The 23,253-nt window shown below is 40.9% G+C and overlaps 1 protein-coding gene and 1 long non-coding RNA gene across 2 annotated transcripts; both read left to right on the forward strand.

The window, feature by feature from the left end:
- The first annotated feature begins 6,339 nt into the window (after positions 1-6,339).
- Positions 6,340-11,574, forward strand: LOC115135915 (uncharacterized). Its single transcript, XR_010464912.1, has 4 exons — positions 6,340-6,858; positions 7,083-7,416; positions 7,614-7,975; positions 8,081-11,574. It is a non-coding gene; the product is annotated as an uncharacterized LOC115135915 (long non-coding RNA).
- Positions 11,575-11,867: 293 nt separating this feature from the next.
- Positions 11,868-22,632, forward strand: aspa (aspartoacylase). Its single transcript, XM_029671121.2, has 6 exons — positions 11,868-12,351; positions 16,597-16,792; positions 17,437-17,530; positions 17,745-17,852; positions 20,568-20,677; positions 20,971-22,632. The coding sequence occupies exons 1-6, from the start codon at positions 11,879-11,881 to the stop codon at positions 21,181-21,183; spliced, it is 1,194 nt and encodes a 397-aa protein (XP_029526981.2). The 5' UTR covers positions 11,868-11,878; the 3' UTR covers positions 21,184-22,632.
- The last annotated feature ends 621 nt before the right edge of the window (positions 22,633-23,253 follow it).

A 23,253-nucleotide genomic window follows, 5' to 3' on the forward strand; every position in this document is an offset into this window, starting at 1 on the left:
AGGATTTGGCCATGTTTCAAGTGAGTGCAGACAAACAGAGTATACTGAAGAAAGTTGTGTAGAAAGACGACGGTGTTGCAATTGTGGTGGGGATCATGATCCTGAGTTTCTGGAGTGCCCTGTAAGGGTGAAGGAAATTGAGGTGGAAAAAGTTAGGGCAGTCAATCGAATCTCATATGCTGAGGTGATATAAAGAATTGAGAAAACAGTGATGCTTGTGAAGAGATGGAAGTGGACGCACCACAGCCTGTAGTAAATGTTTTCTGCCAGACAAAAGATACCCTGTGTGTTAAAAAGGTGGATTTTGTTGTGTTCATTGCCAAAGTTATAAACTGTACAGTACAAGTCTAAAAAAAAGTAGAAGAAACTAGACTAGATTATTGTGGCTGCAGCAGAAACGTTTTTGGGACTCAAGGATTTTACATTGAAAGACTTGCAAGGGGTACTGGTGCCGTAAGACCCGCCCTCCCAGGCTCCCCTTGAGCCTGTGTAGGGATCAGATCTGTTAAGGAATTGTTTTAATAGAAGTTGTTTGATTTATTTTTTGGCAGTATTTTGGTAGTTCAGGTTTTGGGGAATCCTCTTTCCATCCCGCATAGCAGATGGCGGGTGCACATTAAATTGTGTGATCGCCAATATACCATAAAAGAAGAAGAAGTGCCTGCCAGAGAAAAAACCCCAAGACTGGAATCCCCAAGACTTACAGAATAAGGCTGTAACTTAATAAAATATGGAAAAAGTCAATGGGGTCTGAATACTTTCTGAATGCACTGAACAAAAATATAAACAACAATTTCAAAGAATTTACTGAGTTACAGTTCATATAAGGAAATCATTACATTTAAATAAATTAGGCCCTAATCTATGAATTTCACATGTCTGGGCAGGGTGTGATCATAACAACATACAGGAACTCAAGTCCTTCTGTTCACCTGACTTAGAATTCCTCACAATCAAATGTCGACCGCATTATCTACCAAGAGAATTCTCCGATTATAATCACAGCCGCATATATTCCCCCCCAAGCAGACACATCGATGGCCCTGAACAAACTTTATTTAACTCTATGTAAACTCTAAACCACATATCCTGAGGCTGCATTCATTGTGGCTGGGGATTTTAACAAGGCTAATCTGAAAACAAGACTCCCTAAATTCTATCAGCATATTGATTGTGCTACCAGGGCTGGTAAAACCCTGGATCATTGTTATTCTAACTTCCGCGACGCATATAAGGCCCTCCCCCGCCCTCCTTTTGGAAAAGCTGACCACGACTACCTTTTGTTGCTTCCAGCCTACAGACAGAGACTAAAACAGGAAGCACCCGCACTCAGGTCTGTTCAACGCTGGTCCGACCATTCTGATTCCACGCTTCAAGATTGCTTCAATCGCGTGGATTGGGATATGTTCCGCACTGCGTCAAACAACAACATTGACGAATACGCTGATTCGGTGAGCGAGTTTATTAGCAAGTGCATCAGCGATGTAGTACCCACAGCAACTATTAAAACATTCCCAAACCAGAAACCGTGGATTCGCAGCTTTCGCGCGAAACTGAAAGTGCGAACCACTGCTTTTAACCAGGGCAAGGTGACCGGAAACATAACTAAATACAAACTGTGTAGCTATTCCCTCCGCAAGGCAATCAAACAAGCTAAGCGTCAGTATAGAGACAAAGTAGAGTTGCAATTCAGCAGCTCAGACACAAGAGGTATGTGGCAGGGTCTACAGTCAATCACAGATTACAAAAGGAAAACCAGCCCCGTCGCGGACCAGGATGTCTTGCTCCCAGACAGACTAAACAACTTCTTTGCTCGCTTTGAGGACAATACAGTGCCACTGACACGGCCCGCTACCAAAACCTGTGGACTCTCCTTCAGTGCAGCCGACGTGAGTAAAACAATTAAACATGTTAACCCTCGTAAGGCTGCATGCCCAGACAGCATCCCCAGCCTCGTCCTCAGAGCATGGCAGACCAGCTGGCTGGTGTGTTTACAGACATATTCAATCAATCCTTATCCCAGTCTGCTGTTCCCATATGCTTCAAGAGGGCCACCATTGTTCCTGTTTCCAAGAAAGCTAAGGTAACTGAGCTAAACGACTACCGCCCCGTAGCACTCACTTCCGTCATCATGAAGTGCTTTGAGAGACTAGTCAAGGACCATATCACCTCCACCCTACCTGACACCCTAGACCCACTCCAATTTGCTTACCGCCCCAATAGGTCCACAGATGACGCAATCGCAACCACACTGCCCTAACCCATCTTGACAAGAGGAATACCTATGTGAGAATGCTGTTCATCGACTACAGCTCAGCATTTAACGCCATAGTACCCTCCAAACTCATCATCAAGAGACCCTGGGTCTCGACCCCACCCTGTGCAACTGGGTACTGGACTTCCTGACGGGCTGCCCCCAGGTGGTGAGGGTAGGTAATGTAGTGGCCAATCAGTTCAAAAAAATGACACGACCAGAGAACTTTTGAATTCAATGATAGACTTTTAATACACCCTCGTATCAGAAAGCCGGAGAGCTCCGCAGGACCCAAAGGGACCCACAGAACACACCCTTTTCCAGAGCCCTCGCACCAGTATTTATCCACATTGTATATGAGCCCATCCCACATGTCAAATAAGTTTACATTCCAATCCGTGCATCGTGCTTGTTCAGCTCAATAATGCTCATACCTGCTTTCCGTCAGATTATAAATGATGACAAGACCTTTGCTTTGTTCCTGCACTTAACTAAATGCATTATTTTGTTTGTGTATTATCTAAGATCAGCAGACTATGTGTCTCCTCAGTTTCTAGCGTGTCCAGCTATACTAAAAATACTATACATTCCTCTTATTTTACAACCCTATGCTTTGGCTCTGTAATTAACTCTATGTGTCCCTCTGCATGTGTGTCTTTACCTCAGAGCAACAGACTATGTGTCTTCTCTGTCATTCCTTCTGCATCTCTACGTCCTAAAAATATGCAAACTATGTCTATTGGTCATCAGTTAGTCATTTGACTGACCCCCTCCTTTGTTATATCCCTCTGGCCTTGGTATGTCCAGCTATCCTGGCAGCTATGTCACCTCTCCTTCATGTAGTCTGTTTTTAGTGTTCAACTATTCCATATATCTTATGCATTTGTCTATGTGTTACATCTGCAACCACAGTAACAACTCCACCCCGCTGATCCTCAACACTGGGGCCCCACAAGGGTGCGTTCTGAGCCCTCTCCTGTACTCCCTGTTCACCCACGACTGCGTGGCCATGCAAGCCTTCAACTCAATCATCAAGTTTGCGACACTACAGTGGTAGGCTTGATTACCAACAACGAGACGGCCTACAGGGAGGTGGTGAGGGCCCTTGGAGTGTGGTGTCAGGAAAATAACCTCACACTCAACGTCAACAAAATAAAGGAGATGAACATGGACTTCAGGAAACAGCAGAGGGAGCACCCCCCTATCTACATCGACGGGACAGTAGTGGAGAGGGTAGTAAGTTTTAAGTTCTTCAGCGTACACATCACGGACAAACTGAATTGGTCCACCCACACAGACAGCATGGTGAAAAAGGCGCAGGAGCGCCTCTTCAACCACAGGAGGCTGAAGAAATTCGGCTTGTCACCAAAAGCACTCAAACTTTTACAGATGCACAATCGAGAGCATCCTGTTGGGCTGTATCACCGCCTGGTACGGCAACTGCTCCGCCCACAACCGTAAAGCTCTCCAGATGATAGTGAGGTCTGCACTACGCATCACCGGGGGCAAACTACCTGCCCTCCAGGACACCTACACCACCCGATGTCACAGAAAGGCCATAAAGATCATCAAGGACAACAACCACCCGAGCCACTGCCTGTTCACCCCGCTATCATCCAGAAGGCGAGGTCAGTACAGGTGCATCAAAGCAGGGACCGAGAGACTGAAAAACAGCTTCTATCTCAAGGCCATCAGACTGTTAAACAGCCACCACTCCAGCCACTTTAATAATGTAAAAATTGATGTAAAAATGTATCACTAGCCACTTTAAACCATGCCACTTAATATAATGTTTACATACCCTACATTACTTATCTCATATGTATATACTGTACCCTATACCATCTACTGCATCTTGCCATCTTTATGTAATACATGTATCACTAGCCATTTTAAACAATGCCACTTTATATAATGTTTACATACCCTACATTACTCATCTCATATGTATATACTGTACTCTATACCATCTACTGCATATGCCATTCTGTACCATCCCTCATTCATATATTTTTATGTACATATTCTTCATCCCTTTGCACTTGTGTGTATAAGGTAGTTGTTGTGGAATTGTTAGGTTAGATTACTCGTTGGTTATTACTGCATTGTAGGAACTCGGAAGCACAAGCATTTCGCTACACTCACATTAACATCTGCTAACCATGTGTGACAAATAAAAATGTATTTGATTTTTGCAGCCATGGGTGGGCCTTGGAGGGCACAGGCCTACCCACTTGGTAGCCAGGTCCAGCCAATCAGAATGAGTTTTTCCCCACAAAAGTGCTTTATTACAGACAGAAATGCACCTCAGCTCATGAAACATGTGACCAACACTTTAAATGTTGCTTTTATATTTTTGTTCAGTATATCATTTTGGTATCTTGGATGGTCAGTCCTGGCTTGCACCCATAGCCCTGTCTATTAATTTTAGAATGGTTGCGTTTCCCCAGCCCTATCCCTCAGCTTTTTGCTGAAACAATGGCGGGGAGGACGCTTTCTTATGTTTTCAACTGCTGATTGGACCTTTAAATCAGTTGCAGAAATCTGACCATTTCTTTTTGGCATAGACTAATCAATTGATTGTGATTGGACCCTGAGACCATTTTTAAATGTATTAAAGCCTCATTATTTTGCGGGCTCTCAATGTCATTAGCTAGCACCTGTAGAGGCTCTCCATGCTGCCTGCGTCTATTACGCAGTTCGGAGCGCAGTAGCCCGGGCTGTACACACTGTCCATAGCGCCTCCTCAGTGCTCCCACTAAAGCACCATAATCATGTCTGTCCTCGGGGCTAATCAATATCAAACAGGCCAGAGCTTCATCCGTGAGGCATAAAGCCAACTGCAGTGCCCGTTCTTCATCCGACCGCCCCCTAAAATGAGCTAACAGTTCAAACTGAGCATGAAAAGCTTCCCAATTCGCCTTACCGGAATACTTCGGGTTCTTAACAGATACGGACGCAGCCGGGAACTGGGCGCTGCCACGTTTTTACTTCTGACACCAATGTAATGAGCTGACTAGATCATAAAGGAACAATTGTCCAGACAGAGGATTGAGTTTACGAATTGACTGTTTATTAACCCAACTTTACACAGGCTACTGTTTGGCCGTAGCCCAATAAACGAAAGATACCCGGGGGCGGCAGGGTAGCCTAGTGGTTAGAGCGTTGGACTAGTAACCGAAAGGTTGCAAGTTCGAATCTCCGAGCTGACAAGGTACAAATCTGTCGTTCTGCCCCTGAACAGGCAGTTAACCCACTGTTCCTAGGCCGTCATTGAAAATAAGAATTTGTTCTTAACTGACTTGCCTAGTAAAATAAAGGTAAAAAAAAAAAAAAATACCCCACAAGCCAACCATGACCTTCTCTTGTGAAGCCCAGACGTAAGAGTGAGAACAAATGCTAAACCTGGTCTTATAAACTTCCAATGCTCCATCCCCCTGCCCAACCCCCCTCAACACCAGTATGCCCGGCATCAGAACGTTCCAGGCATTTCCGTGATTGGCAGATAGCAGGTTGATTGGCATACGGGTAAGTACAACACAACCACCTACTAGCCTAACACATAACACACAGCTGTCTGTGCGGGTCGCTACAATATTAGTGGCTAATATGTGTACCTTAAAATAAAGTGTTTACTGAAATGCAAAACGATACAATTGTGCAAGAAGTTGCAACCTGTTACCCTTGATGGGAACTTAAAACAGGTCTTGAGTGAGGTCTGTCAGCAAAATTGTTCATCAGCCCTCGCTGCAACACTGCAGTGGCAAGAGGAGGAAATTAAGATTTGAATCAGACAGACAGTTCAATATCATTTAAAACCAAGTGTTCGGCAAATCCATGCATACACTAAATCGCAATTTCCTAAATATGTTTTTACCGTCACACAATTCCTTCAATTTCGGGACATGTAACAGTAACTGTTCAGTCTTGCTGAGTCTGCTATTCTGTATCATGTATCATCTTCAAGCCTCGAGCGACTGAAGATCACAGATTGGTCATCGCGTTTGTGATCTGCATAAAACATTTGGAAATGCTGATTTTTTTTACCGCCTACCACGCCTAGTTCGCGCCGGCCAACGGACCCCCGCCCACTCTCTTTTTCTCACCGCTTTCACAAGCCTCGATAATGAATGTGAAGTGGTGTTTCGCCGCGCGGCACCGCGTGCTAGAGTACACGAGCCGAGCACCGCGAGTCAATGAAGAACTCATAGAAAAACCTTGGTTGGCCCACACATTTTCTCTGACGTTATATAACGACGTCTGCTCGCCTCACTTCCTGGTTGACTGTGTGAATTTGTCCAAACATGACCGCGTGTGCTGTGTACAGGTAGAATATATAAAAGGTATACCATTTTTTTGTACCTCATGGCTTCTGTCAGTGACCTGCAAGCTCGACGAGTTGAAAATAATAATACACGCACTCTGTTGAACTCAGAAGGCGTTTATGAAGCAGCAGAAGATGATTCATCCCAGATCATTCTGGAGAACCCCGATCCTGATATCGTTAAAACAATCTCACATTATTTCGATGTTGCTCTCAGTGGGCAGAAATATGTGTTATCCCATCCCGTCACAGACCATGGCGCTGAGTCTTCAGCAGACAGGTAAGCACACATGGAAAGATGAACCAGGTACATTGGTTAAAAGTCAGTGCTGTGCCCTCAGCACTGCTTCTCCATAAATGTGTGAAGCATTCAGAATAGATTACTATAGCTAGCTTATTACAACAATGTCAAGAAAAATGTATTTGAATTAACATTACAATTAACACAACCAAAAGTGTGAACATTGCAATGCTTGTCTTTCCCTTTTCTCACACATATATCAGTAGGGATTCAGGGGACAGCCTGTTCATAACTCAAGTGCCAGTGTCTGAGGTGGTGAGGTCTGTGAGAAGATGCCACTCAAAGGAGAGGTCAGAGTTCACATGTACCATAGAGTCAGAGGAGGAGAGTGGGGACGAAGATGGACATGCCATTCCCCAAAGGAAGCAGCAGGTCTCACAGGCAATGAAACATCACAAGAGGAAAGCAGAGAAGCATGGCCTGAAAAAGTACTCCTTTCCCTTTCTGGGGAGCATTTACAGAAGTAAACCCCTATCTAGTCGAGAGTGGGCTTACAGAAACACACACCTACCACTATTAAATAGTGTGACCTTCTCGGTAAGTAGGCAGCACTTCTTGTGTCAAATTGGTATTGTAAAAAAAAGATCCTTCATAAAATAAAACAAAGTGCAGCTTCTGATACTTATCATTTGGATCATATATAGGCCTAATGTATTTGTGGGTAACTAATGTGTCATATGCTTCTAAATGTCTTCTCAGTCTCACTGACATTAAATCCCTTTTGTTTCCAATAGAGTAAGGCAATTGGAGGCTTTTTTAGATGTGTCAAAACACTGAAGAAGTTCTCGAAAGGAAAAGCGACTTTAGCTTCAGCTTTACCAAACAGATATCTGGATAAGGAAGGTGAACTGTCTCCACTGTCAGAGTAAGGTTTCTACAGCTCTACATTTTGAAATAAGAAAAGGTTGTAATTGCTGGAGATGGTCAGTGCTCTTAAGGTAGATTTGAGCTATGAAACGGGGCAGAACACATTTCTTCCTTTGAGCTTCTTTATAATGATTGTATATTTCTGAGGTGTATAATGCTGTATTTTGTTCTATGGACCTACAGACAGGAGGTGGAATCTGAAGGTAGTGATGATGACATCAGAGTGGTGGTGAGTATGATCAAATAATCTTACATTTTATCTAGGCTCTTTTTCTCATTGCATCATGAGTCAAATGATTTGCTATTTCATTTGATCAACATTTCTTTGTTACAGGAAAATACACTTTTAATGCCATTCCTGAAAAAGAAAAATAGTCAAACTTGGTGTAATCCATCATCTGAAGCTGAAAAGCAATGCAGAAAGTTTTCATCTGTAAGAAAAGACTCCACCGCCAAGACAAAGAAACGGAGCACAAAGAAAACACGACACCTCCCTCAGGTTAAACAAACTCTTTCCTTGGTTTCCAAAATGATTGAAGACACACCATCAAAGCAGAGTTTTGCTGGGTCACGGCGAATCGTACCTGAGAAATGTAACATGGCAGAAGAAGAGACTAACCCAGAGTCAGTCAGTTGCGTTAGGAGATGTTCATCTGGTAGGAGTTTAGTCCGCAATAAAACAGAAGAACCTGGTATACATTTAGCTGACGATACAGACGGACAGGAAGAGAACGACAACATGGACATTTCATTGACAGAATGGAAGACAATGCTGAATATCGGATTTGTCAGTGAGGAAGTAGAGGGGAGTAGAATAGACCAGGCAGTGGACATAACGAGTTCACCAATTAATGAAGTGCAGGAAAGTGAAGGAAGCTGTTTGGAGAGGACCCAAGGCAGAGCCATGACCCCCAGTGTGACTGGGCAGCGCCCTGATCGTGACCATCAGAACCAGACAAGAGAAACAGAGGCTGATCCTGGAATTAAAGGTCACAACCCCCCTTCAACAGATCCAGCGCTCACGAATGACTGTACAAATGTTGATGCTGGGGGAGACTATGAACAGAAGGGAAAGAAGAGGAAGAAAAATAACAGGAAAAGAGAGGGAGGAGATGATGAAAGTATAGAGGACCGAGTTGGGCAGCCTCCATGCCAAGAAGCTCCAGATTATCAGGAACTAGTCACCTGTGTGAGTACAAGCATCATACAGGGAGGAGAGGCTACTGAGATAACCCAGGATAACAAGGCAGAGCATTCTGTGTCCGTGTCTGTTGAAATGATTATGCCACAGAAAAATAAGAGAAAAAAGGAGAGGAGGAGGGATTCACCATGCCATGTTGATACAGATATATGCCTAAGACAGGAAGAGAACCCCAAGCTATCATCCCATGCTGGAGGTGGTGCTATAGTTCAGACCGAAGAAATAGAACTGAAGAAAATGAAGAAAAAGTATAAGAATTCCACAGCACATGCCATCCTGGAGGAAGGACCAGAAAAAGGAAATTTTCTGAATTTGAGTTTGGAAACACAGTTAGATGAGGTAATAGGACCCCAAAAGGGAACAAACATTTCAACCCTCCCTGAAGATACTGTCATAAACCTACATGTAAATGCTACTGATATAAGACCGAAAACAATTGAGTGCTCTATAGTCCAACATACTAAATTGGTAGCCCAGAGAAAGAAGCATAAAACCATGGCACCAATAGACAATTCTTTGGCACAGAGTGACGGCACAATTTATTTTAGGAAAAAGAAAAAGGCAAAGAAAGATGGGGATTCCTGCAGCAATGAAATGGTGGGAAATTATACTGAAATTCCTCTGACTACAAGTACTTCATCTCAATCTGGTGAAATCGATACACCGGAGAAGAAAAAACGCAAACGAGATAAGAAACAGAATTCTGACATTCATGAAGATTCTTTGGCCAGACCCAAAGAGAATGTTGTGACCCATGAGAGGTCTGAAGACAAGGTTACGGAGAAGAAGCGGAAGAAGAGGAGGAAATCTTCAACTGAAGATGGCGCCGTTGTTCAACAACAACACGATAATATTCAAAAATTCCATATCACCCTCAAGAGTTCTGTTTCTGAATCCATTGACACTGCGCCACCAAAAAAAAGGGGAAGAAAGATGGGGATGTAGTAACTCCTTTGAGCACAGAGGAGAGACGTCAAAAGGACAGCATACCACCTGAAACAGATGAGATCACTAGCCCAAGAAAGAAGAAGAAAAAGCGAGATGGGTCTAAAGACACTTGTTCTGTCATACACCAGGATACAGCAGCTCCACTGGAAAAAGAGAGTATTGGCATATCTTTGGAGGGGTGTGAGAGTTCTGCTTTGACTCCAGATGACACAGTTTCTCAGGGAAAAAATAAGAAAAATAAGAATTCCCTCACCAAACATGATCCTGGGGGAAGACTGAACAATTATGCAACTAAAATATCTCAGAGGATGAACGCAACTGTAAAAAATTCTAGACCAGAAGAGAAAAAAGAGATAGATACAGCTGAAGTGAGACTTGAAGCTGAAAGTGCCTTTATATCCTCAGAGAGAAAGAGGAAAAAGACAAAGAGGAGGAAATCCACTGATTACGAAGTACCAGCGGTAGGACATCAAGATAATGATAACACTGCAATACTAATTGAAACGACCCAGAGTTCTATGACCCACTACACAGAAACAGAGTCGAAGAAGAAGAAGAAGAAGAAGAAAATAAATGATAACACTGCAATGCTAATTGAAATGACCCAGAGTTCTATGACCCACTACACAGAAACCGAGTCACAGAAGAAGAAGAAGAAGAAGAAGAAGAAAATAAATGATAACACTGCAATGCTAATTGAAACGACCCAGAGTTCTATGACCCAATACACAGAAACAGAGTCACAGAAGAGGAAGAAGAAGAAGTAGAAAAACGAACAAGGAATCAGTTGCCCCGAAGCGCACAGATGGAAGACAGACCGGGGAGATGTCAGAGGCGACGTCAGGCTGTCTGCCTTTACCACAGATTAATCCTGATCCTGTATCAATCTCCCATGAACTGGTTTCATCAGCAGAGAAGAAAAAGAAGCATGGAAAAGACAAGAGGATGATGTATGTATGATGCATATCAGGATTACCTCGCAACCGAACACATTGACACAGTGGTGATGTCATGAAGCATTTCATCTGAATAAAACAACCCATAGCTTGGAGAGGATTTTTGATGGGTGACCTTTGGTTATAAGTGAACAGATTTTTAAATGAGTAGATTCATTGTACACCACCTCTATGATGGTTGTTCTTGTATGCGCATTCAGATGATCAATGAACATATTCAGATGATAAATGTGCATGCATAGGCTAGTCAGATAAACAGTGAACGTTTTCAGTGTTAAGTTACCACTAAATGGTGTTTTGTGAAGAATATTTTTTATCCTACCCTGTCACCTAGTGGACAACTTAAGACAACACACTGGTTTTACTCAAACTGGTTTTATTGCAGTATAAGTGACATGTTTATAACTTGGATTCTACTGTCATGATGTTTCATTAGTCCTCCATATAATGTATGCCAGTGACGCATGAGAAAGTGGTTGTGTACATTTGATAAGATTTGTTTCTTGTTCAGTTTTGAAATAGATTACATTTCTAATGTAATTCCCTTCAGTAAGGGACATTGATGCAATATCCTTTGTGTGCAGTGCATCATATGAAAGTCTAAACATTGTCTCCACAACCATTATAGTTATAGTAATAATTTTTATATTGGCTCCATACAAGTGTAGTTGTAAGTATGACTGTCTATTGAAGGATGCACAATAAATGTACAGTTTATCAATGTTTTATTGTAAGACTAATGTGTTCGTGATTAGCAGCACTGTATTCATAGAATTAGATCAGTTCAGGCAAATATTGTCTAGAAAGATATATAGACCTATAAAACATAACGTTCATATATAATTATGTAATATTAATTGATAATCTGGTTGCAACAGAATAATTAATAATGTGGTTGCAACTTTAAGATTAACTGTGAAAATCATATTTATAAAATTGTAAAACCATATCACAACCAATCCATAATGGGGATAGCCTAGTATGTGTAGGCTCTTGTGGGAGGATCTTAACCCAACCTTCTCAAGTAATGTACAACACGACGGAGTTATGTTCGGTGGTGAGTGGTCACAGTAGTCCAGCGGCGATATTATGTAAGTGTACTACCCGAACAGCATTCATATCACAATTGGTTAAGAAACGTCAACCGTGGTTTTTATTGCCTGGCAACTTTCAGCGGCTGCTCTCCGAGTCCTCAAGCTCGTGCTTTCATCTGAGGGCTTGTAATCAACTGTTCAATATTCCAGCCTTCACTACCGCTATGACTTCAAGTACCAATGTCTCTTGTTTTCACGAGGCTCGAAGAGTTGCTATTTTTGGAGGCACGCACGGAAATGAAATGTCAGGCGTAACGCTTGTAAATCTGTGGATACAGAATGGAAAAGAAATCCATAGAAAGGGAGTTGAGACGAAACCCTTCATAACGAACCCAAGAGCCGTGGAGAAATGCACTAGATATGTGGACACAGATCTTAACAGAGCGTTCACGACCGAGAATCTCAGGTAAACAGCGGGGACCTTTGACGTTGAGTCATGTTTATCTGTCTGTCCAGTGTTATTTAGTTCACACTACCCAAATACACTTAAAGTCTATATTGTCTGGAGACAACTCTGGAATTGCCATATTATAGATGTTCTTATTTTATATATATATATATATTGTGGACCCATGGTGCTAAGGATGTATGTTTATTATGGCTTATTATAAGCAATTGCCGAACAGCTTATTATGGAAATCCTGAAGTTTGTGATTTTCTGAGAAAAAAAAAGAAAAAAAAGTTGAACTGCCCCAATTACAGCAAAGTTACTGTATTCATGTTCACACAGACTCACAGCAAAGTTACTGTATTCATGCTCACACAGACTCACAGCAAAGTTACTGTATTCATGCTCACACAGACTCACAGCAAAGTTACTGTATTCATGCTCACACAGACTCACAGCAAAGTTACTGTATTCATGCTCACACAGACTCACAGCAAAGTTACTGTATTCATGCTCACACAGACTCACAGCAAAGTTACTGTATTCATGCTCACACAGACTCACAGCAAAGTTACTGTATTCATGCTCACACAGACTCACAGCAAAGTTACTGTATTCATGCTCACACAGACTCACAGCAAAGTTACTGTATTCATGCTCACACAGACTCACAGCTGATTTTCAGCCAGCCTCTGGGCAAAACCTGAGCAGAATGTGACTGAGTTACAAATGAGCTTGGAGTTGGTCCAAGTGCATGACAGCAGAAGGATTGGACTGACAGAAGTTCATGTTTTATAATACAGTAGCCTATTCATTAAATGACATGTGTAATGATTTATTTAGCTTCTAACTTGGCATTATGCCCCAATGGCCAAATAGGCCTAGTTTGAAAACTTCAGTGTGTATGCTTGGGAAGCAAGCACCTTCCATCTCCTTGCTAATCATGATATAGGTAGGCTTGAATCCACGTTTTGAACATTCAACATATAGTCTAAATGTAGAAATAATGCTTCTCTTCAGTGTCTGTAGATGTAGTCAAATAGATTATAAACTCATTTTTCACTTGAGTATTGCATCTACTCAGCAGACTCCTCTCTAGTCACACTACCATGTTGTTGACACATCATTTAGGCAGGCTAAGCTGATTACCTCCTTGAAGACATATTCTAATTATAGCATTTCTATTTATATCAGGCCGATGGACTGCACTCTTGATTCCAAGATACATTCCTGTAATGTTTTTGTGGTTTCATACTGGCATTTTGGTGTTTGGTGTAAGCTGGTTGGTAGGCCTATAGTTGTCTTTTAACCAATCAACCACACATTTTTCATAATCTATCTGGCATAGTTTTTCTTTTATAGCCTACTGAGGGTGGAGAATAACTGCATTTGACAGACCTACCTGTCTCTATTGTGCTACATGATAGTCCTAACTATCCGGACATTGCTAGATATGCAGTCAAAAGGGAGAGAAAGAGACAAAAAATGGGTAGCACAGGTGCCATTATGCTATTGGGGCAGCTTGGAGAACATGCTGGTTCAGCATTAGAGCATTTGTTGTTTTAGAATTGTTAAAAAAAGGCATAGGAGAGGAAGGAAACATTTCAGCTATCCAATGGTATTGTGAATCAATTTTGTGAGCATAGGTTGCAGCATGATACGAATCACTGAAGATTAGCTTAGTCATTAGTTCATAAGAGGGTTAGGGTTAGAAATGTTGTAATAATTGCTCAGAAATGCTTGCCAGTTGAGACTTCCTCTGCTCTATGTTCGCTACATACTTCAGTCTGAGACTGTCATCATTGAAGGAGTTTGGTGACAACAAAATGAGGTATGTTGTACAAAACAACGTCATCAGCGATTGGATCATCGATAACCAATCAGAGTATCAATGCCAATGATACATTTTCCAAATGCCACTTTACCCACATGTGTTCCTGGCTCTGACCCAACACATCAGTTTCTGGGACCAATCAGAACAGTTAGAATGTGTTTGCGTTCTAGACATCGTTGGGGGGTAATCAGATCCAGACTCACTGCGGAGAAGAAACTAACGTCCATGGCTGTGGTGTAGTGTTTGGCTGGAGCAAGGAGTTTGGGTAGCCAGGCAACAGAACTGCAAGGCTGTGAGAATATGGTCCAAATAAATGTGCTGCTTTTGAGGGTCAGAAAAAGAACATGCTTTGTGATATTGTTGTTCTCCAAAATGTTAGCTTTTTCCGACTCCCCAACAACAGGATGTTCCGGTTTTCAGGGGAAATAGAAAGAGAGCCTGTGACACTACTGCTTTTGGACGTTAACAAGGCGACACTCCATCTTATCTCTTCCCCCACATTTACTGGATTGGTTCAACAGTGCAGAAGAGAACTTCCCCCCCCAATTTTTTTTTTCTTCTCGTCAAGACCAGTATGTAGGGGATCTAGTTTCAGGCGTTTTACGCCTGCTACATTAGTTAACCAACATGTAGAAACTTACCCTTTGAATGTGAGCGTGAATATGCATGAGCCTGATCATATTTCTGTACTCTTAAAGGGATAGCGCAGTTAAAAACGTGATTTTTCTGTCAAATAAAAAAATATATTTCCACATTATGAGGTCGAAATAACACTCTGAAATTGTGAAAATTATTATAATGCCCTTATGTATGTAACAAATGCTTTCCCATCCTGCCTGTAGCAGAGTAGGCGTTTTCAATATTTGTGGGCTACAATTTACCGCTGTCTGGTGAAAGTTTTGTTGGTCTTCTTACATTAGGGTTAAAGTGTAAGTCTTATATCACCATTTGTTTATTGTAACGGACTCCACTGTCAATCATTAACAGCCTCATTTATTGTAAGGCATGTGCTGTGTTCTGAATCACATATTTACTAGGGATAATCGGTAGCTTATAAATGGCTGTTTAGTATAATGGCCTAGTATGTGGGGTATATAAGACCACTGTTTACTAGACAGAAGTTGAACAGTACTGTACACTGAACAAAAATATAAACGCAAGATGTAAACTGTTGGTCCCATGTTTCATGAGCTGAAATAAAAAATCTCAGACATTTTCCACACGCACAAAAAGCTTATTCATCTCAAATTTTGTGCACAAATTTGTTTACGTCCCTGTTACTGAGTATTTCTCCTTTGCCAAGATAATCCATCCACCTGACAGGTGTGGCATATCAAGAAGCTGATTAAATGATCATTACACATGTGTACCTTGTGCTGGGACAATAAAAGGCCTCTTTAAAATGTGCAGTTTTGTCACACAACACAATGCCACAGATTGATCAAGTTTTAAGGGAGCTTGCAATTGGCATGCTGACTGCAGGAATGACCACCAGAGCTGTTGCCAGAGAACTGAATGTTCATGACTACCATAAGTTGACTCCAACCGGCCTTACAACCGCAGACCACGTGTAGCCACGCCAGCCCAGGACCTCCACATCCGGCTTCTTTACCTGTGGGATTGTCTGAGGGGGCCTTTTATTGTCCCCAGCACCTGTCAGGTGGATGAGGAGAATTTCTGTCTGTAATAAAGCCCCTTTCTGGGGAAAAACTAATTATGATTGGCTGGCTCCCCAGTGATGCACTCCTACCCAGTCATGTGAAATCCTAGGGGCCTAATGAATTTATTTCAATTGACTGATTTCCTTATATGAACTGTAACTCAGTAAACTCTTTGAAATTGTTGCATGTTGCATTTATATTTTTGTTCAGTATAGTTTATCAGTGTAGGGGCGGCAGGGTAGCCTAGTGGTTAGAGCGTTGGACTAGTAACCGCAAGGTTGTAAGTTCAAACCCCTGAGCTGACAAGGTACAAATCTGTCGTTCTGCCCCTGAACAGGCAGTTAACCCACTGTTCCTAGGCCGTCATTGAAAATAAGAATTTGTTCTTAACTGACTTGCCTAGTTAAATAAAGGTAAAAATAAAAATAAAAGTTATTACACATTTCACATTGTTAATACAATGTTGCTCCTATAGTAATTACACTGTTACTACACAGGTGTTAGAACTACTAAAAGTAAAGTGCTCCTGAACTACCTGGTAATTACCAGGCCTAGCGGTTAGCGCGTTAGGCCAGTAACCGAAAGGTCGCTGGTTCAAATATCCGAGTAGACAATCTGTCGATGTGCCCTTGAACAAGGTGCTAAACCCTCATTTTCTCCAGGGGCACCATACTATGCCTGACCCTGTAAAACAACACATTTCACTGCACCTATCTGGTGTGTGTGACAATAAAACAAGTGGTTAACCTGTCAGTGGTGTATCCACAGCGCCCCTAATGGAGATGACCTGCCCTACGAGGTCCAGAGGGCCCAGCAGATCAATGGGATATTTGGACCTAAAGGAAGCCCTGAGGCCTACGATGTCATCTTCGACCTCCACAACACTACCTCCAACATGGGTTGTACGCTCATACTGGAGAGCTCCAAGGATCACTTCAACCTCCAGATGATGCATTACATCAAGGTGAACTTAGAAAGTGTTTTCTCCCTCTCACTTTCTCAAATAAAACATACTTTTTGGGCTCAGTTAGAATTTCAGGCAGTCAATTCAGGAAATAAACAAAAATTACAATTCAGTAACTGAAAAAATTGCATTTATTTTCTATAACTTCTCAATAAACTGAAAAGTAGAAGCTATTTATTTCAGAAGTTTTAACATGTCTGAAGTTTAAATTCAAATCACTTCTTGAATTGATAGCCGTCAATTCGAATTGAGCCCAACCCTGGTCCAGGAAACCACCGTTCTGTGTTTCCTCTTAGTTCACTTTGCATAACCTTTCTCACTCACTAACCCATTATGGGTTAGTTGTATGAATAATTAATAATTTCATTGATTGAATCACAAGGTTACCTATTTGTGCTCTTTAATGGTACATGTCAGTTAACTATAGGGAACCTATAGGAAGTTAGCTATTGTATAAAGAGGAGGGTTAAAACCACTTATTAAACACTGGTTTGACTATGGTCTTTTAAGTGAAAATTGGTCTTTTATTGTTATATTTCTGACTAATGTGTTATTAGCGACCATATTGTCATGGAAATAATGTTTTCTGTGTTGAGGTTGTGTGTTTGTTCACATGCTGAGACATCTTTAATTATGTCATGCAGAAAGCCATAGCTCCTGACAGTTGTCCAGTTCTGCTGACCGAACACCCGCTACTCAAGTATTCAACTTCACGCTCTGTGGCCAAGCACCCCATCGGTGAGTGCAAATTCCAGCCTTACAGCCTATGATGAATTTGAGATGTTGTAGTACGTTGGGGGCATTTATTCACTTTTTAAAAACTTTATAATGTAATAGTAATTATTAAACAAGTCAAAAATAAGCCAAGTTTAAATAGATTCAAATTGAATTTGTCCCTAAAGAAGACATATTTAAAGGATATATTTAAAGGTTTTGAATGTGTTTATTTCAGGTCTAGAGGTTGGCCCACAACCTCAGGGGGTTTTGAGGAGCAACATCTTTGAGTCTATGAGGGTGGTACTGAAACATGCCCTGGACTTCATTGAGCTCTTCAACGAAGGTGTGTAACATTTGTGTAAAATGTATAAAAGATAAGCATTCCATAGATTTTGTACAGCACACATCAGCTGGCGGTAAATTATTATGGTTATAAGGTATTAAAAACAAAATACCTACACGGTAGTTTGAATGTCCCACTGTCACGTTGTATAAAGGATTGGAGACAGGCGCAGGAATACACAATAGGGGGTTTAATACTCCACCCAAAAATACAACATGCCATGAAAGGCACGGGGACGAAGCCCAAAACACGTAAACAAAAACACAGGGATGTACCCCAAACAAAAGAGTGAGGTTGAACGTCTAATAAATACAAGGGACGAGACCTGTAGTAGCAATACAGTGAGGGAAAAAAGCATTTGATCCCCTGCTGATTTTGTACGTTTACCCACTGACAAAGAAATTATCAGTCTATAATTTTAATGGTAGGTTTATTTGAACAGTGAGAGACAGAATAACAACAAAAAATTCAGAAAAACGCATGTCAAAAATGTTATAAATTGATTTGCATTTTAATAAGGGAAAATACTATTTGACCCCCTCTCAATCAGAAAGATTTCTGGCTCCCATGTGTCTTTTATACAGGTAACGAGCTGAGATTAGGAACACACTCAAAGGGAGTGCTCCTAATCTCAGCTTGTTACCTGTATAAAAGACACCTGTCCACAGAAGCAATCAATCAATCTGATTCCAAACTCTCCACCATGGCCAAGACCAAAGAGCTCTCCAAGGATGTCAGGGACAAGATTGTAGACCTACACAAGGATGATATGGGCTACAAGACCATCGCCAAGCAGCTTGGTGAGTAGTTGACAACAGTTGGTGCGATTATTCGCAAATGGAAGAAACACAAAAGAACTGTCAATCTCCCTCGGCCTGGGGCTCCATGCAAGATCTCACCTCGTGGAGTTGCAAGGATCATGAGGAATCAGCGCAGAACTACACGGGAGGATCTTGTCAATGATCTCAAGGCAGCTGGGACCATAGTCACCAAGAAAACAATTGGTAACACACTACGCCGTGAAGGACTGATCCTGCAGCGCCCGCAAGGTCCCCCTGCTAAAGAAAGCACATATACATGCCCGTCTGAAGTTTGCCAATGAACATCTGAATGATTCAGAGGACAACTGGGTGATGTTGTGGTCAGATGAGACCAAAATGGAGCTCTTTGGCATCAACTCAACTCGCTGTGTTTGGAGGGGGAGGAATGCTGCCCATGACTCCAAGAACCTCATCCCCACCGTCAACCATGGAGGTGGAAACATTATGTTTTTGGGGGTGTTTTTCTGCTAAGGGGACAGGACAACTTCACCGCATCAAAGGGATGATGGACGGGGCCATGTACCGTTAAATCTTGGGTGAGAACATTAACCCACAAGACAATGGTAAACAAAGGGCACATATATACAATTACTAATCAGGGGAAATGGGAACCAGGTGTGCGTAATGAAACAGTTCAATAACGCCTAGAGGCCGGTGACGTAGACCTCCGGAACTCGTGCACGGAATGAGCAGCAGTACCAGGGGAATCCGTGACACCAAGAAAACAATTGTTGTAAGAGAAAGCTTTTTGCAGAACATATTGTGGTTTCTACTCTACCAACACTTCAATAATAAAACAGAAATACAAATCTAACATTAACAAAACTTTTATCTTCGAGAGATGTCTAATAGGCTAAGTCGTTTTGTATCTCTTTTAGTTTTGTATAAAAGCCTTCTCTGCTCCCCCTTCAGCCTATCTGACATTATCAGCATCACTGTAATGACTCAGTTTTTGTGAAATTGCTCATGGGTAAGCAAGTCGTGTTCTCCTTACATGAAAACCTTTTTTAAGTAATCCTTCCACTTCAACTATTTCATAAGATCCCCTTCCAGTTCCTTCAGACAGACAGTGTTTGTCTCTTTGAGGTATCATGTAACTTGTACAAATGTAGGATCTTAATTTGACCAGTTTTTCAAAGCAAAAAATAATTCTGTAGCAACAGGAAATTTGAATTATTTTTAGTTAGGGCAAATGTCCTGCAACAACAGTGATCAAATTAAGATCATACATCTGTATATAGCTGTAAAATATGTAAAAGTATGCTTGACAACTATTGGAAATATGAATGGGGAAAAAAGCTGCATGATACCTCAACTGCAACCACTGCAACAAGCTTTCCTCAAAATGTTCTGTAAACAAGCAGTAGTTCTCAAGAGTGAATTGAAGTTTGAAGTCTGCATGTTCATTCCCCTCACTAGCCCGCTAGGCTGCTGAATGGCATACTTGTTGGAAGTTGGTTAGTTTCCATGTGATTAGGAGCCAGCAGGGTTTTGTAATCTGGTGTCCAGGAGCCTGGCTCCAGGGTCCACAGTGGGGGCCTGATGAATGCTGTGTGCCTTGGTACTGAGTTGTGTTTTCTGCTCTGAGAAATTAAACTGCGTGTGAGGTCCTCCAAAACAACAGTTGGAACTACGGGATATTTTGTACATGATTGGCGATTAATCAATGAGGGAAGAAAAAGTCATGCACACAATCATAGTCAAACTTATTTACAAAATAACACATACATACTGTACATAGGCTACATTATTATTGATATTTCTCATAACTGTTGAGGATTATTTTATTTGTGTGCAAGGAAACTACTTCAGTGCTATTTGTTTTGTCCTTTACTTTATTTTGCATGCACAGTAACAAGTGAGGACGATGTGGTGTGTTGTTTATATTGTGTAGGCTTGGAGTTTCCCCCCTGTACAGTGGATGTGTTCAGAGTTTCAGAGAAGATGGACTATCCCAGAGACACCAATGGCAACATCATTGCCATGGTGCACCCCAATCTACAGGTACACAACCGGGCGATTAAATGCTATGATACTTTTAAATGTCTATTGTTATTTGCTTATTGTAACTTTTTGTTCCTTTCAGTTACGTCTGTTTTTGGCCTAATGTCTTGGGTAACAAATATTGAATTAGTAGTGAATTTCAATAGCCTGTGATGGTGTATCCAATGACAGTCAGAATCCCAGGCTGTTTTCTTTAACTGTGGGGATGCAGTAGTTTGTTACTTTTCTTCAAAAAAGCAGAACTCTAACTCTTGAGCTTAGAATTTCCTTGTTGTTGTTCATTCCTCCTTTAGGACTGTGACTGGGAGCCGTTGAACCCTGGTGACCCTATGTTCCAAACGTTTGACGGGACAACCCTCTGCTACGAAGGTGCTGGCACCGTCTATCCCACTTTTATTAACGAAGCTGCTTATTATGAGAAGCAACAGGCGTTCGTAACTACCAGACGAGAGACCTTAGCAGCTGGTGCTATCAAAAAAAACATAGGACAAAGTTACAGTGTATAGTTTACTTCAGTTTGTTGTAAGCCCCAGCAATATTCTATATTCTTTACAGTTCATCTTTATTATATTAGATCTATATACAATATTCTTTATAGTTTTCCCAATGACACCACTTAAAAAGAACATCATATCTTTCACATTGATAATTAGAGAGTAATGTTTTATACTCTCTGTACTTTTTTAGATGTCTTATTGATATGTTGTTCTAAGATCAACTAACTATGCAAAGTACAGTCACTGTGACTCGAGGCACTGCTAGGTTTTTAATGAAGCTTTGAACTTTTTCTATCCTAAGAATTGTTGTGATGAATACATTTTCTGTTATTTTTAAATAGATTTTATTAAGCAAACTTATAAAGTTTTGTGAAGTGAAAGTAAGCATATCTATGACAAATACAAAGTACCGCAATCCCAAGAAGAACCACAACACTTAAGCACTGTTCTTAATACTGTATTCCTTATAACCGCTCAGGAAGTTGGGCAATTTTATATTATATCAAAAGAATAGCCTATAACCTGAGAATCTTTATGTTGTATCTATTATACTTATAATCAAGTTGTTACAATCAATAAGCTAGTGAGCTTGGCCTTAAAATACAATAACAGAACCTCTTGATGCTACCTAACCTCTCTACAGATGTCGGATCTTAATTTGAGGACTCTTTTGTTGCTGAGAATGTTCCTGCAGAGCAGAAAATGCAAACTTGTAGTGTATTTGAGTTATTAAAAGGCTTCTAAAGTTTGTAATTTCCATTGAAAAATGTCAGACGTGGTTTGCCCTAATGAAAAATGTATCAACTCCTACAAAAATGTCCATTAGTTATAATCCACATAATAATTCACATTTCTTGTTGCTGCAGGATTAAATTAAGATCCTACATATGTATACAATCAATGCCACCTAACCTTTCTACAATGGTCACTATTATGGTGCTGCTACTATTGTCCTACTATTGCCTTAAAATAAGTGATTTCTATGATAATTGCATGACATTTGTGAGGGAAAGTTTCATTTGTAATCCCAGATGTGGAATAAATACAGATGCTATTTTGATACGAAGTTGGATATGTAAAGGGGATTTATTTTCATGTGACGAGGTGTGATGTGTTTCGAAAGGTAATTTACATGTGTTTGGTGTCAGAAGGTAGAACATAGTTGATGGTGGTATTATTGTTATTTTGATGTACTGTAAGTGGGTTTTAATGTGTGATGTAAATTTCGAAAAAAAACATATGTGGACATATGAAATCTGTTCAAAATATACTGTATGTATATTGTGCAATAATTTCCATTCCAATAATGTCCTACGCATTTTTTGTTTGTTGAAATGTTATAGCAATAGTGATCTGATTTAAAGATTTCATTCCAATCCCTCAGAACAGTTCAATTGTGGTATATGCCATGCCTTTTTTGTAAAAGTGACATAATCAATAAATGTCATTTGCATTATACCATCAGTAAATTGATCATAGTGGCTTTTATCATACAATTTTGTAAAATTAAGAAGAAAGTTGTACATGCACTCTTATCTTCTGATAATTGGAATCAAAAACAGAGATAGATATACAGTATATATCTATGTACAGTATTTGTTTTCAGAATGTGCCATCTCTGCAATGTCATTATGCTATACGAACACAAGAGAGCAGCGCAGCTCTATGTTTTTATTTGTAATTTTATTTCACCTTTATGTAACCAGTTGGCCAGTTGAGAACAAGTTCTCATTTACAACTGCGACCTGGCCAAGATAAAGCAAAGCAGTGCGACACAAACAACACAGAGTTACACATGAAATAAACAAACATACAGTCAATAACACAATAGAAAAGTTGAAATACAGTGTGTGCAAATGAGGTAAGATAAGGGAGGTAAGGCAATAAATAGGCCATAGCGGAAAAATAATTACAATTTAGCAATTAAATGAATGTGCAAGTAGAGATACTGGGGTGCAAAGGAGCAAAAAATAAATAACATTATGGGAATGAGGTGCTATTTACAGATGGGCTATGAACAGGTGCAGTGATCTGTGAGCTGCTCTCACAGCTGGTGTTTAAAGTTAGAGAGGGAGATAT

This window comes from Oncorhynchus nerka, linkage group LG10, assembly GCF_034236695.1.
Source record: "Oncorhynchus nerka isolate Pitt River linkage group LG10, Oner_Uvic_2.0, whole genome shotgun sequence".
Classification (NCBI taxonomy): Eukaryota; Metazoa; Chordata; class Actinopteri; order Salmoniformes; family Salmonidae; genus Oncorhynchus; species Oncorhynchus nerka.